Raw genomic sequence first — 14,766 nt, 5'->3', positions numbered from 1 at the left:
GCTGAATGGATTCAGTTCCCATTATGCTGCGTGTCCCATCAAGCCTTTGTTCTGCAGGTGGAAGAGGCTTGCCTGGGATTGCTGCCTCCTTTCCCTGGACAAACACAACGCCTGGTGTGAGGCAAGAGCCCCGTGTTGCAATCCTGCCTCGCAGAGGGACTCTTGATACCGGCCTTGCCTGCTGACTCGCGCTCAATGTGGCTTCCCCTGTGTCCTCATTCCCTGCTCGGCTCCAAATAAAATGTAAAAATGTCAGTCAAAGGCAGAGAAATAAAGCATAAAAGTGTCATTCAAAGGTGCTGTCACGTGGCCCCGGGGCAGTTCTCCCCGTGTGTGCCCACCCTCTGCAGCCAGGTTAGCGCTGAGCAGCTGCTTCTGACCTGCTGGGAGTACCTGCCTGCCTCTGGTCCCTCCCTCCCTGCCTCCCTGGTGATGATTTTATAATCAAGGCATAAAGTGAGGGGTGTGGTAATTGCCCTGCGTAGGTGTGGATTCTCACTGCTTCTCCCAGCCCATCCAAGATTCCTCAGTCTGGGAGCAGCACAGGAGAGGAACCAGCCACTGAGGACTCTTAGGAACGGCATGGGGAGCAAATGGAGTGGCTTGGTGCTGATCCTTTCTCTGTGCCTGGGCTCCTACCAAGGTAAGGCCAGGCCTGGAGGTAGGTAGGATGTGGACAGCCCAGAAAACCCCGCTGAATCCCAAAACTGCTGCCAGCTTTGGTGTCTAAGCTCCATAATGCGCTTCCTCTGGTGCTGGAGTTGGGCAGAGGAGCGCTGGGGAAGGTGGCACCAGGTGGCTGCCTGTGCTGCCCACCTGGAGGTGAGAGCTGGAACTTCTGCCTTTGAGGGTGATCTCAGGGCAAAAGGGGGTTGTTCCCTCCCTTCCCTGGGATTCAGGCACCGCTGGTGGTGTGCTGGGATGTGGAAGGAGGGAAGCTGTGACAGAGTGGGGAGAGAGAGGGGCTGCTCTCTCTGTGCCCTTGGTTTGGGGCCTGGCTGCCGCTGTGTGAGCTGGGGAAGCCACTTGGCTGTCACAGCAGTGTGACCGTGGAGCTGCCCTCGTCCTGAGGGTCCTCACAGGAGATGCAGGAGGCAGGAACAGGATGCAGGATGGCAACAGCGGCTGTTGGCTTGCTGCGCTTTGGGAAGGGCGATGGGGTGATATTCTCTGCTCACCTCAGGAGCCCTCCCAGCGTCGGCACTCGGGTGTCCGTGAGCGAACCCCCCTGCAGGCAAACCTCTGCTGCCGTCCTTAGTCATCCCTCCCCTGCCCAGGCTGGGGAAGGCCTGCTCCCAACCCCTGCTCCTTGCTTGAGGGCAGATCGCTGCCTCCTGCGGGAATCTCCCCCGGAATTGGTGAGCCCTGCTGCGGCAAGCAAACCCCCTCGCACCCCGGTTACCCCAGGCTTGGCTCACTGGGCTCCCCCAGCGTGACGTGCCCGGGTTTGTGGGTGCACACACATGACCCGGCCGGGGGGGACGTGTCTGGCTGTTCCAGCCGGCGACAGGCGGAGCAGGAAAGTTCACCCGCGCTCGGCACGTCCGAGCCCCGCGGTGCCGCCCGCCCGGGAGCCGCCGGGGCTCGGGGACCTACGAGCCTCGGGGAGACAGAGGGGTTTGCCAGCTGGGAAAAGCGAATTTATGGCTCTTGGTGCAACAGGGGCGTGCGCCAGGCCGGGAATTGGGGCGCCGGGGCCCACGCTGCCACCCACCCCCGGCGTTTACATCACAACCGGCTCGCCAGGCTCTGCCGGCTCGGCCGGGGCGCTCCGGGGCTCCCAGGAATGCCGGCACAGCCCTGCCACGGCTGGGGCTCGGAGCTGGATCCCCCCTGAGCAAAGCCCACCCCATCCCCCGGGCCGGGCACTTGTGCCTGACCTGGAACTGGAGCATCCCTGCCTTGCTCTTTTGCCCAAAACGGCATCATTTAATAACGCTGTGCCCGTGCGCCTGGCAGGATGAGGAGGCTCCAGCAGGGCTTTGGGACGTGCAGGAGAGCTCACGGGACACCTGCTGCCCCGGTTGCTTGCCCCGTGGCAGTGCTTTCCACCCGGGGAAGCTCCCCCTGCTCTCAGCTGCTGGGTGTTTTGATTAGCCCTAATTACTTTGTGGCCCAGAACTTGCTGCTTGACCTTCAGCTCGAGCAGGGTGAGCAGCAAGTGCTGAGCTGAGGATCTCTGCGAGCCAGGAAAGTGCAGGACCAAACCACCCGTGTCTGTTAGACCCTCCCGACCTCACTGCGGGCGCCAGGCTCCAACACAGCTCCGTGAGAGATGCTGAGGGAGGACCAGCTCAGAAAAAAGCTGTGGGGTTGCTGTGTCTCCCGCCTCCTTGGTTTTGGTGCTGCCCCTTAATGCCTCCGCTGACTTGCCATTCCTGTTTGCCCTGATGCTGGGCTGAAAAACATAAATATATCCCTCTGAGCTGATGGGGCAAGCGCGGCACGGGTGTGTGGGAAGCCTGGGAACCCGGGGGGACTCGCCCTGCCCCGGGGCCCGCCTGCCCCGATGGGGAAATCGGGGCTGAAACAGCTTCTGGGGCAGTGGGAATGGTGTGGGGGGCTTGGACTCCTCTCCCCACAACCCCCAGCCCCGGGACTTTGCAGGGTGGGCACCTCACGCTGCTGTTTCATGGATGAGCTGGAGGCATTGCCAAAATCTAGCATGCAGGGAAAGTGGCTTTTGGGGAGAAACCAGGGTTGGGTGGAAGGAGCAGCTTCTGCCTTTGGCTTTATTCCTGCTGTGCAAAATCGCAGACAGGGCTGGGGGATTAAAGCTGGATGCAAATGCTTGGAGCAGGGAGGGTTGTGCTTTGCTTAAAGCTCTGCAAGCAGGGTCTGTCTGTCTGTCCCTCCGCCCCCAAATTCCCGGAGCAGCTCCTGGCCAAGGCAAGGCTGTGAAGGGCTTGGCTTGTGCCTTCTCCCCAGCCGCATCCTGGGTGGGCACAGTTCCCGGTGCAAACAAACCCTCGCCCCGTGCAGGATGAGCCCTGACACACCAAGGTGACAATTAGAGCGCTGCTCTTGCGCCACGCCGAGCATTTACAGCCAGCAGAAAATGCTGTCGTGGGGAGGAAATCAAACCAAAGGAACCCCACCAAAAGTGGGGTTGCTCAATCGTTGCCGGGAGCCGTGGCGTGACTATCGGGCTGCCGTGCGGGGCTGAGCGCCGGCGCCCCGGGTTTGCCCGTTTTGCAAGATTTATTGCTGCTTTTATCAGCAGCCGCCTCCTCAGAGTGTCAGAGGGTGCTGAGAGGCTGAGGATGAGCCCCAAATTCCCTTTGCTTCTGACCCTGTGACAGACATCCCATTGGAAAAGCTGGCAGCCTGGCTGTCTTGGTTTGGAAAGACGGGAGTGTGCTAAGGAAGGCAGGAGCCTCCCCTGAAATGGAGAATGTAAACCCTCCCCACCCCTCCCAATTGCTATGAATTTTAAATTAAGGGGCTCTCAGGCAAAAATATGGGAGCAGGAAATAACAGTTGTTTAATAGGGAAGGAAAAAAAAAAAGATAAAATAAACAATTCAGTACACTAGAACAACACTGACAGAGTCAGAACCCAACCTGACACCCTGTGGGTCAGGGTGTTGGTGGCAGTCCCATTGGAAATGTGGCTCAGCCCTCCTGCAGTGTCAGGGGTGGTTCTGTTGGAGCAGGGGGATCTGTAGAGAAGGATGTATTCTTCCTCTGAAGATCCAGGGGAAGGAGAGGCAGCTGCTGTTCCTCTGGGGAATCCCATGGAGAAAGCCGTGCTGGTGTCTCAAAAACCTCTGGATTATATCTGGGTAGCAATGCTTGGCTCCTCCCTCTGGATTATATCTGGATAGCAATGCTTGGCTCCTCCCCCTGGATTATATCTGGGTAGCAATGCTTGGCTCCTCCCCCTGGATTATATCTGGGTAGCAATGCTTGGCTCCTCCCCCTGGATTATATCTGGGTAGCAATGCTTGGCTCCTCCCCCTGGATTATATCTGGGTAGCAATGCTTGGCTCCTCCCTCTGGATTATATCTGGGCAGCAATGCTTGGCTCCTCCCCCTGGATTATATCTGGGTAGCAATGCTTGGCTCCTCCCTCTGGATTATATCTGGGTAGCAATGCTTGGCTCCTCCCTCTGGTTTATATCTGGGCAGCAATGCTTGGCTCCTCCCTCTGGATTATATCTGGGCAGCAATGCTTGGCTCCTCCCTCTGGATTATATCTGGGTAGCAATGCTTGGCTCCTCCCCCTGGATTATATCTGGGTAGCAATGCTTGGCTCCTCCCTCTGGTTTATATCTGGGTAGCAATGCTTGGCTCCTCCCCCTGGATTATATCTGGGTAGCAATGCTTGGCTCCTCCCTCTGGATTATATCTGGGCAGCAATGCTTGGCTCCTCCCCCTGGATTATATCTGGGTAGCAATGCTTGGCTCCTCCCCCTGGATTATATCTGGGTAGCAATGCTTGGCTCCTCCCCCTGGATTATATCTGGGTAGCAATGCTTGGCTCCTCCCCCTGGGCGGAGCATCTCCCAATGGGATGTTATAGTTCTTATCAGCCATGCAGTGACATTCAGTAGTCTGTTATCAGCAATGTCCCCTCCTGAGGGACGTGTGATTGTGGTCACTCAGAGAGAGAGATAAGGCAAGCTGCCCACTTGACAAAGGTAATCTGCCATACAGATGGTAATGGAAAACATCTTGCATTGCAATCTTTAACACTGGAACAACTGACCTTAAAAAATCATTTATAAATTAAATGATGGTGCCCTGAGGGCTGACAGTGCTCTCTCCCCCTCCACAGCCGGGGCCAGCCCCCTCCACGAGTGCAGCGAGCGGCCGGAGGATTGGTGCCGGGACGCGGCCACCGCGGCCAAGTGCGGGGCGCTGGAGCTGTGCCGGCTCACGGCGTGGGACCGGGCTCTGGGGGTAACCGGGATGGGAACGGGGGATGTGTGGGACCGGGGCTGGGAGCAGGGGATGTGTGGGACCGGGCTCTGGGGGTAACTGGCATGGGAGCAGGGGATGTGTGGGACCAGGGCTGGGAGCAGGGAATGTGGAGGGCTGTGGGAGAGGTGCCCATCTGCCCCAAACACGGAGATGGAAAGAGAATCCCAGCCTGCCCACCCCAGCATGCATGTCTGCAGCAGTGCTGTGATGGCCCCGACCAGGGGAGAGAGTGATGCATCTGACTCCATGGAGAGCAGAAGGCTGATTTATTATACTGTATTATTCTATACATCTACATTTTATGATACTATATTATTCTATATGACACTACTCTATACATTAATTATTTTATTATACGATATTATTCTATACATCTACATTTTGTTACACTATATTATTCTATACGACACTATACATTAATTATTTATTATACTGTATTATTCTATACATCTACATTTTATCATACTGTATTATTCTATACGACACTACTCTATACATTAATTATTCTATTATACTATATTATTCTATACATCTAAAACTGAACCTGCCAAGCACTCAACCCTGCACACACTGCCCTGAATCTCGTGACTGTCATCCAACAGTCCCAACACACACACTTGGCTCTGAAGTGCCAAGGAACCAAAACACCATCACTTTGGGATACAATCTCCATATTGCATTCTCCTTTTGCACAAACACAGGCACAGCAAATGGTTAGAATTGTGTTTTCCCTTTCTCTGATGTTCAGAAGAATGTGAAACCCAGAGATATTCTTGGGAAGAATCGTGCCTTGCTTTTCCCTGAGAAGAGAAATGTGGCTACATGTGTCTGCAGAGCAAATGGCAGAAGCCAGTGGGTGCCCCGGGGTGGTTTTGGGGTGGAGGATTGGGATCTGGAGAGGGTTTGGGTGCTGTGGCAGCATCCTGACGTGTCCCCTCTCTCTCGGCAGAAGGGGATCCCCTGTCACCTGTGCCAGGTGGCAGTGTCTGTGGTGGGCAAGATCCTGCAGGACAACCGCACGGAGGTGGGTCTCAGTGGGAAGGGACAGTGGGGCTGGTGCTCCTCCCCTCCAACCCCACTGAGGCCCTGACCTCTCTCTTTGTGTCCCAGGAGAAGCTGAGGCTGTTCTTGGATAAGAGATGCCAGTACCTGCCCTTCCAGGACTGGTCTGTCAAGTGCAAGAGGATGGTGGACACGGGCATCCTCGTCCTTGTCCAGCTGGGCAAGCAAGTGCTGGTAGGGCAGGGGGAGCCCCAGGTTTGGGTTTTTCCACAGTTTGGGATGTCCTGGGGGCTTGCAGAGCAAAGGATGCTCCTGGGGGCTGGGACAAACCATCTGAAGCACGAGATGGAGAGGGAAATTATCATCAGTCGGGGCTGTGTACAACTCCCAAACAGGACGGGGCTGCTGTGGAACGTGCCTTGAGCTGTTTGATTTTCCAACATCAGCCTCATTATGTGGTTATGACAATGGGAAGCATCCAGCAGCTCACATCCCAGGCAGCAGACACAGAACTCAATGTTACAACTCACTTTAAAAGTTTTTAGGCCAATCGCACAAAGCAAAAGCACATTGACAGTAGTTCTATCCAACCACCATAAGCACATGTACCTTTGGTTAAACAATGCTTGCTTATTTTTAATAAAGGCTCACCTGCTTGTGAGCCTTAAAACACAACGCACAGAGCTCCATTATTAAGCTTAGGACTTCCTAATATCTTGCTAGATAAACTTTTCTGTAGCTTAGGGAGTTATTCTAGACAAGCGTTAATACACAGACCATTGTTCCATTTGTGCTTTTCTACAGTTTAAATAATTTTTCTGCTGACCAATGTCGTGGCCGCTGCTTAGCTCCAATCACAGTTCTGCGGCTTTCCCAAAACCCTCTGATTTTGTGGATTCCCACAGGAACTGACCCTGGATGGGGGCGGGGGGGGCTGGGTGTGATGGAGAAGGTGCAGCCCAAGCCTCATCCCATCCCACCCTCTGCTCCGCAGTCGGAGCCCAAGGTGGTGTGTGGGACCATCCGGCTGTGCCAGCGCCGGGACGGAGCCACCACGGGCACGCCGAGGTTCCAGCAGCCCCCAGCAGCTGCCACGGGCCCCAGCCAGGACTTTGCTGACCTCATTGCCCCCTTCATGGCCAACGTGCCCCTGCTGCTCCATCCCCAGGATGTGCCGCACGGCGAGGCCCAGGTACCGCGCACAGGCAGGGCTGGTGCTGCTCGTGGGACCCTGGAATGGTTTGGGTGGGAAGAGACCTTGCGGATCATCTCGTCCCAAACCCCTGCCATGGGCAGGGAACGTGTCCAGGCTGCTCCAGGCTGGCCTTGGACACTCCCAGGAATGGTGCAGCCACGGCCTCTCTGGACACTTGGTGCCAGCATTCTAACGCTGCTCAGGGATGAGAATCCCCTTTCAAGTATCACCTACTTAACAACAATTAGAGAAAGCCCCTAAAAACAACAATTAGAGAAAAGCCCCTAAAACAACAATTAGAGAAAGCCCCTGAAATTTCTGCAGCGCTGAAACGATTCTGGCTGGCACTGTTGCCAGTTTGGGGGGATATTTCAGGATGCAGGAGGGAAATGAGAGGTGCTGGTCAGAGTGCTGCCCCAAACTGCAGCCAGTGTTTAAATGCCAGCCCTGCAAATGCAGGTTGGGCGTGGGGGGATTGGTTTTATTTCGTGGGGTACAGTGATAGTTGCCTCCTCAAGCCAGGTCTCACAAGCTCCTGGAGATCTGTTTCACACCCAAGGTAACTCAGCTGCCTTTGGAGGCTTAAAATCAGCAGGGTGGCTGAATTTTCTCGGTAAGGAGTTTGTTATTTCGCCTTTTATTAAAACCTGTCTGGAAACAAAAACGTTTTAATAAAAGGCAAAATAACAAACTCCTTACAGAGAAAAACCGAGCCAGGTATGAGAGGTTCTTGCTCCTGGTAAAACACCTCACAAAAGCCATTAGTTTCTGTGCTCTCTTCTTTTTCTAGCAAATTGCCCAGGTGGGATTTTTTGGCTCCTGTCCAATTGGCTCTCCTTAAGTTTGAGGTGAAGTCCCCCAGGTCCCATGAGGTGGCTTCTTACCTGATTGAGGAGAGAAACTTCTGGGCTTCTTTCCTTCTTGAGGGGACAGAGGAGAGATTTGTCACTCCTCAACAAGGTGTCCCTGTGCCTGTCACCCCGCAGGAGATGGAGGCGGTGTGCGGGGACTGCCTGCAGCTGGCCAGGGCCGTGCGCGAGGCGCTGGGCACCGACTCTGCCTTCAGCTGGGCGCTGGTGGCACACGCCAAGCGGCTGTGCCAGGCCCTGCCACCCGTCCTGGCACTGCAGGTGAGCCCAGCAGGGAATTACACTGGGGGATTGGGCCGGGCGGGCACTGTGGGCACGGCAGGTGAGCCCAGCAGGGAATGACACTGGGGGATTGGGCCGGGCGGGCACTGTGGGCACGGCAGGTGAGCACCAGCTGGGAATGACACCAGGATTGGACCGGGAGGGCACCGTGGGCACGGCAGGTGAGCCCAGCAGGGAATTACACCAGGATGGGGCACCGTGGGCACTGCAGGTGAGCCCAGCAGGGAATGACACCAGGACGGGATACCATGGGCACGACAGGTGAGCCCAGCAGGGAATGACACCGGGATTGGGCACCGTGGGCACGGCAGGTGAGCCCAGCAGGGAATTACACCAGGATGGGGCACCGTGGGCACTGCAGGTGAGCCCAGCAGGGAATGACACCAGGACGGGATACCATGGGCACGACAGGTGAGCCCAGCAGGGAATGACACCGGGATTGGGCACCGTGGGCACGGCAGGTGAGCCCAGCAGGGAATGACACCAGGATTGGGCACCGTGGGCACGGCAGGTGAGCCCAGCAGGGAATGACACCAGGATGGGGCATGGTGGGCATGGCAGGTGAGCCCAGCAGGGAATTACACTGGGATGGGGCATGGTGGGCATGGCAGGTGAGCCCAGCAGGGAATTACACCGGGATTGGGCACCGTGGGCACGGCAGGTGAGCCCAGCAGGGAATGACACCAGGATGGGGCATGGTGGGCATGGCAGGTGAGCTTGGCAGGGAATTACCCCGGGATTGGGCACCGTGGGCACGGCAGGTGAGCCCAGCAGGGAATTACCCCGGGATGGGGCACCGTGGGCACTGCAGGTGAGCCCAGCTGGGAATTACACCAGGATGGGGCATGGTGGGCATGGCAGGTGAGCTTGGCAGGGAATTACCCCGGGATTGGGCACCGTGGGCACGGCAGGTGAGCCCAGCAGGGAATTACCCCGGGATGGGGCACCGTGGGCACGGCAGGTGAGCCCAGCAGGGAATTACCCCGGGATGGGGCACCGTGGGCACGGCAGGTGAGCCCAGCTGGGAATTACACCAGGATGGGGCACCGTGGGCACTGCAGGTGAGCCCAGCAGGGAATTACACCAGGATGGGGCACCGTGGGCACTGCAGGTGAGCCCAGCAGGGAATTACACTGGGATGGGGCACCATGGGCACCAGCTGGGAATGACACTGGGATGGGGCACCGTGGGCACGGCAGGTGAGCCCAGCAGGGAATTACACCAGGATGGGGCACCGTGGGCACTGCAGGTGAGCCCAGCAGGGAATTACACTGGGATGGGGCACCATGGGCACCAGCTGGGAATGACACTGGGATGGGGCACCGTGGGCACGGCAAGTGAGCCCAGCAGGGAATTACACCAGGATGGGGCACCATGGGCACGGCAGGTGAGCCCAGCAGGGAATGACACCGGGATTGGGCACCGTGGGCACGGCAGGTGAGCCCAGCAGGGAATTACACCGGGATGGGGCACCGTGGGCACGGCAGGTGAGCCCAGCAGGGAATTACCCCGGGATGGGGCACCGTGGGCACGGCAGGTGAGCCCAGCTGGGAATTACACCAGGATGGGGCACCGTGGGCACTGCAGGTGAGCCCAGCAGGGAATTACACCAGGATGGGGCACCGTGGGCACTGCAGGTGAGCCCAGCAGGGAATTACACTGGGATGGGGCACCATGGGCACCAGCTGGGAATGACACTGGGATGGGGCACCGTGGGCACGGCAGGTGAGCCCAGCAGGGAATTACACCAGGATGGGGCATGGTGGGCACTGCAGGTGAGCCCAGCAGGGAATGACACCGGGATTGGGCACCGTGGGCACGGCAGGTGAGCCCAGCAGGGAATGACACTGGGATTGGGCACCATGACACTGGGATTGGGCACCGTGGGCACGGACACATCCCGCTCTGCCAGGCTGCTCCATGCCCTGTCCTAAGGAGGGGCTGACAGCTGGGCTGCAAGCAAAGTTGAGCTAGTGGAAAAAATAACAATGGTGATTTTCAAGCATCCATAGCAAGGAAGAAGACAAGGCTGTCAGCACAGAAACAGATTAGATAAAATGCATGGAAATTTTTATAACCTAGACTACATGCATAACTAGATGTGTATATGTGGCCTTATTAAATTTCTGTAAAACTATTACCAACTATATTGGCTTTGCACCAATGAATATAATAAGTTATTGTGATGTAGTTACTGGCTCAAGATCATGCTTTGTTAAGAAGATATAAGCTGGAAAACACGCAGAATAAAAAACTTTGCTCTTGTTGGAAAAAAAAAGTTTTTTATTCTGCATGTTATATATATATAGTTTTATATGTAGTTATTACAGGCAATAAGTTAAAATCACATTTTATTAAGAATATATGAAAATATAAAAATATATATATTCTTATATATAATCTTTATAATATATATTTAGATATATAAATATATATATTTATATATCAATATATGAATATATATGTATTCTTTATTAAGAATATTTAAAGAATATATATTCTTATATATATAATAATATTCTTATATAGATAAGAACATATATATATATATATAAAGTTTATATATTAAGAATATATAAACTTTATCAAGAATATATAAAGCACATGCAGAATAAAAAACTTGAAAAAAAAAGTTTTTTGTTCAACAGGTTTACATATATAGTTATATATGTAGTTAATACAGTTGATAACTTAAAATAACGCTTTATTAAGAATATATAAAAATATATATTCTTTATTAAGAATATATAAAGAATATATATTCATATATATAAAATTCTTATATATATGAGAATATTACTATATATAAGACATAAATATATAAAAATTTATATATAAACATATAAATATATAAATATATTTATATATATAAAATATAAAGTTTATATATTAAGAATATATAAAGATATATATTCTTATATATATAAGAATATTCTTACACAAACATATAAGAATATATATAAGAATATATATAATATATTGAATATATATAAAATATATATAAGAATATATATTATATATATAATATATATATAAGAATATTCTTATATGTATAAAAATATATATAAAAAAAGATACAAATATATTTATATATATGTCAAACATATAAAGTTTATATATAAAGACTATATAAACTTTATTAACAATATATAAAGAACGTGCAGAATAAAACCTTTTTTCTTCTGGGAAAAAAGTGTTTCTTATTCTGCATGCTATACATGTGGCTAATAGAGTTAATAACTTAAAATCATGCTTTATTATAGAATATATAAAAATATATATTCTTTTAAGAATATGTAGGAATATATATTCTTATATATATAATATTAATTTATATACATAAGAATATTCGTATATATATATGAATATATATAAATAAATAGAAAAAATATATAACGTTTATATATTAAGAATATATAAACTTTATTAAGAATATGTAAAGAACACGCAGAACAAAAAACTTTTTTCTTCTCGGAGAAAATTGTTTTTTATTCTACATATTATATATATATATAGCTATATATATAGTTAATACAGTTGATACCTTAAAATCACGCTTTATTAAGAATATATAAAAATATATATTCTTTATTAAGAATATATAAAGAATATATATAATATTCTTATATATATGAGTATTCTTATATATATAAGAATATATATAAATATATATAATACATATATTATATATACATATTATATTTATAAATATATTTTGTATAAAATATAAATATAATATATGTAATAATATATAAGTATATATTATTACTATATAAATTTATACATTTTTAATATAAAGTATATGCAGTTTATATATTAAGAATATATATATTAAAATATGAAGAATATATAAGGAACATGTGCCTCCTCCCGCAGTGCCAGCGCTCCCTGGCTGAGTACACGGACACGGCTGCCCAGCTCCTGCACTACCTGGTAAGAGGCTGACGGCTCCCCGGAGTGCCAGGGGTCTCTGGGTGCCAGCTGGTACCCGGCGACCATCATCAGCAAATTATCTCTTTTTTCTGTTAAACTCACTGCTTAATATTCCTACAAAATATTAATTTTTTTTCTCCCTCCTCTCTGCCTTGCAACTGCTGCAATTGCATTTTGTTTTCGTTTATTTCTTGCCGTTTTCTGGCCGCTGCACCGGCAGCAGGCTGAGGTAAGTGAGATCCGTGCCCCGATGTGCTGAAATTCCCTTCCCAGGGGCCAAAGCCCCCCTGATTTGGGATGTGTCTCTCTCCCCAGGACCCGTCAGAGCTGTGTGGCCAGCTGGGACTCTGCGCCTCCAGCTCGGCGCTGCCCCTGCACACGCTGCTCACCGAGAGGCTGATGCAGCTCCTGAGCCTGCTGGGGGTGAGTGGGGACCCCCTCCATGCCGCTGGGCTCCTTGGAATCCAAACGCCCCAAAGGAGGAACCTGATTTTGGGTTTTATTCCCTCAAGCGCCTCTGTTTATCTGAGGTGGGGGATGCCTTACGTGGGGAATGCCCTACTTGAGGAATGTCATACATGGGGGGTGATGGTGGGACAGGATGAGGGCGGCTCTGGGGTGTGACGGTGTTCGCAGGGGTCTGAGGATGAGGGAAGAGATGAGGATCTGACTCCATATTTCAGAAGGCTCGATTTATGATTTTATGATTTATATTCTATTAAAACTATACTAAAAGATTAGAAGAAAGGATTTCATCAGAAGGCTGGCTAAGAATAGAAAAAGAAAGAATGATAACAAAAGCTTTGGTCTTGGACAGAGAGCCCGAGCCAGCTGACTGTGATTGGCCATTAATTAGAAACAACCACATGAGCCAATCCCAGATGCAGCTGTTGCATTCCACAGCAGCAGATAACCATTGTTTACATTTTGTTCCTGAGGCCTCCCAGCTTCTCAGGAGGAAAAATCCCAAGGAAAGGGTTTTTCAGCCACATGTCTGTGGCACTGGGGGGGCTCAGCATGCATCCCACCCCTTTGTCCCCCCAGGACAGGGTGGGGAGCACTCCGCTGTGCGACGTGTGCCAGTTCACCGTGAAGACAGTGGAGAGCCTGCTGGAGAACAACGTGACGGAGGTGAGTCCCAGCACTGGGGGCTGGCACGGGGGCCAAGGGGCAGCGAGGAGCTCCCCCTCTTCTGCCTTGTGCCGGCAGGAGCAGCTGGTGGACGACATGGAGAAGGTGTGCTACATGCTGCCGCACGGCGTCATCGGGCAGTGCAAGGACTTCGTCAACTCCTACGGCAAGGCCGTGGTGACCATGCTGCTGCAGGCCACCGACCCCGCGGCCGTGTGCGCGCTGGTGCACTGCTGCCCCCGCCTCGGGGACACCCGGCACGGTGAGCTGGCGCCCCGAGCCCGGGCAGGGGGCCGTGCCCTCCTCTGGGTGCTCACGGCCGTGTCCTGCAGGGGCCGAATCCCTGGAGCAGCTGGCGGTGAGCGCCGGTGCCTTCTGCAACGTCTGCCAGATCGTCATCACCTACTTGGACAACGAGCTGCTCAAGAACGAGACGCTGGAGGAGCTGGGCGAGGTGCTGGAGAAGGGCTGTGCCATGCTGCCCATGCCGCTGACCAGCAAGGTGAGCTGAGGGGGCACGACCAAGCCAGCCAAACCTCCCTGAGCCCCCTGCCAGGCTCACCCCTCTGTCCCCCCCAGTGCCAGGCGATGGTGTTGCAGTACGAGCCGGCGGCCGTGCGGCTCTTCGTGCAGATGATGGACCCCACCTTTGTCTGCACTGTAAGTGCCCTCACCCCTGGGGCAGCCAAGATGGGCCTCCTTTGTCCCAGAGGGTCAGAGGCTGCTCATGGGGGTTTCCTTCCTCTCCCTCCCACCCTTTTCCTTCGCAATGCAGAAAATCAGAGCCTGTGACTCAGGCAAGGAGGATCTCCTGGGCTCGGCGCCCTGCGTCTGGGGCCCGCAGTACTGGTGCAAGAACATGGCCACGGCGGTGGAGTGCAATGTAAGTGCCAGCTGTGTCCCCTGCCCGTGTCCCAGGGTGCCGTGCTGGCTGTCCCCGTGTCCCAGGGTGCCGTGCCACCGTCCCTGTACCCCATTGCCATCCCATCCCCGTCCCTCCGCAGGCCGTCGCGCACTGCCGGCGCCACGTGTGGAACTAGGAGCCCTCTCCCCAGCTGGCTGGACTTGCTCTGCCGTGTGTCTGGGGACCCTGGCTCCCTTCCCCGGGACGTGCCCGCGCTCACAGACGGCAATGGCAGGAGCCACCGGGCCTCGCCGCGCCGGCGGGGCTGCGGGGAACCTCGGCCGCTTCCTCTTCCACTCCTGGGGCTTGGATTTCCAAATCAGGTTAAGGGACTCGTTGATATTTTCAGCACTAGGGATTCAGCCTTGACATCTCTCAGGGCCACTGCAAAATCCCCAAGCTCTATTCCCACCTCTGTCTCCATTCCCCGATCCCTTCTCCCTCTCTCCATCCCACCCTGAGCCACTTGTATGGCCCAGATCCTGCAACGTGGATCTGTCCCCGCGGGCTGGGCTGGGTTCTGCT

The 14,766-nt window shown here is 52.5% G+C and overlaps 1 protein-coding gene across 1 annotated transcript; it reads left to right on the top strand.

Moving 5' to 3' along the window:
- The first annotated feature begins 582 nt into the window (after positions 1-582).
- On the top strand, positions 583-14,377 carry LOC131086453 (prosaposin-like). Its single transcript, XM_058029472.1, has 15 exons — positions 583-643; positions 4,780-4,904; positions 5,875-5,949; positions 6,036-6,161; positions 6,922-7,119; positions 8,109-8,252; positions 12,150-12,206; positions 12,427-12,435; positions 12,522-12,629; positions 13,251-13,337; positions 13,416-13,599; positions 13,670-13,839; positions 13,917-13,997; positions 14,113-14,220; positions 14,342-14,377. Exons 1-15 carry the CDS (start codon positions 583-585, stop codon positions 14,375-14,377), a joined length of 1,569 nt encoding a protein of 522 aa, XP_057885455.1.
- The last annotated feature ends 389 nt before the right edge of the window (positions 14,378-14,766 follow it).

Source organism: Melospiza georgiana, chromosome 8, assembly GCF_028018845.1.
Source record: "Melospiza georgiana isolate bMelGeo1 chromosome 8, bMelGeo1.pri, whole genome shotgun sequence".
NCBI classification, from domain to species: Eukaryota; Metazoa; Chordata; class Aves; order Passeriformes; family Passerellidae; genus Melospiza; species Melospiza georgiana.
Note: the sequence above shows the minus strand (reverse complement) of the source record. Positions and strands in the feature narration are given on the sequence as shown.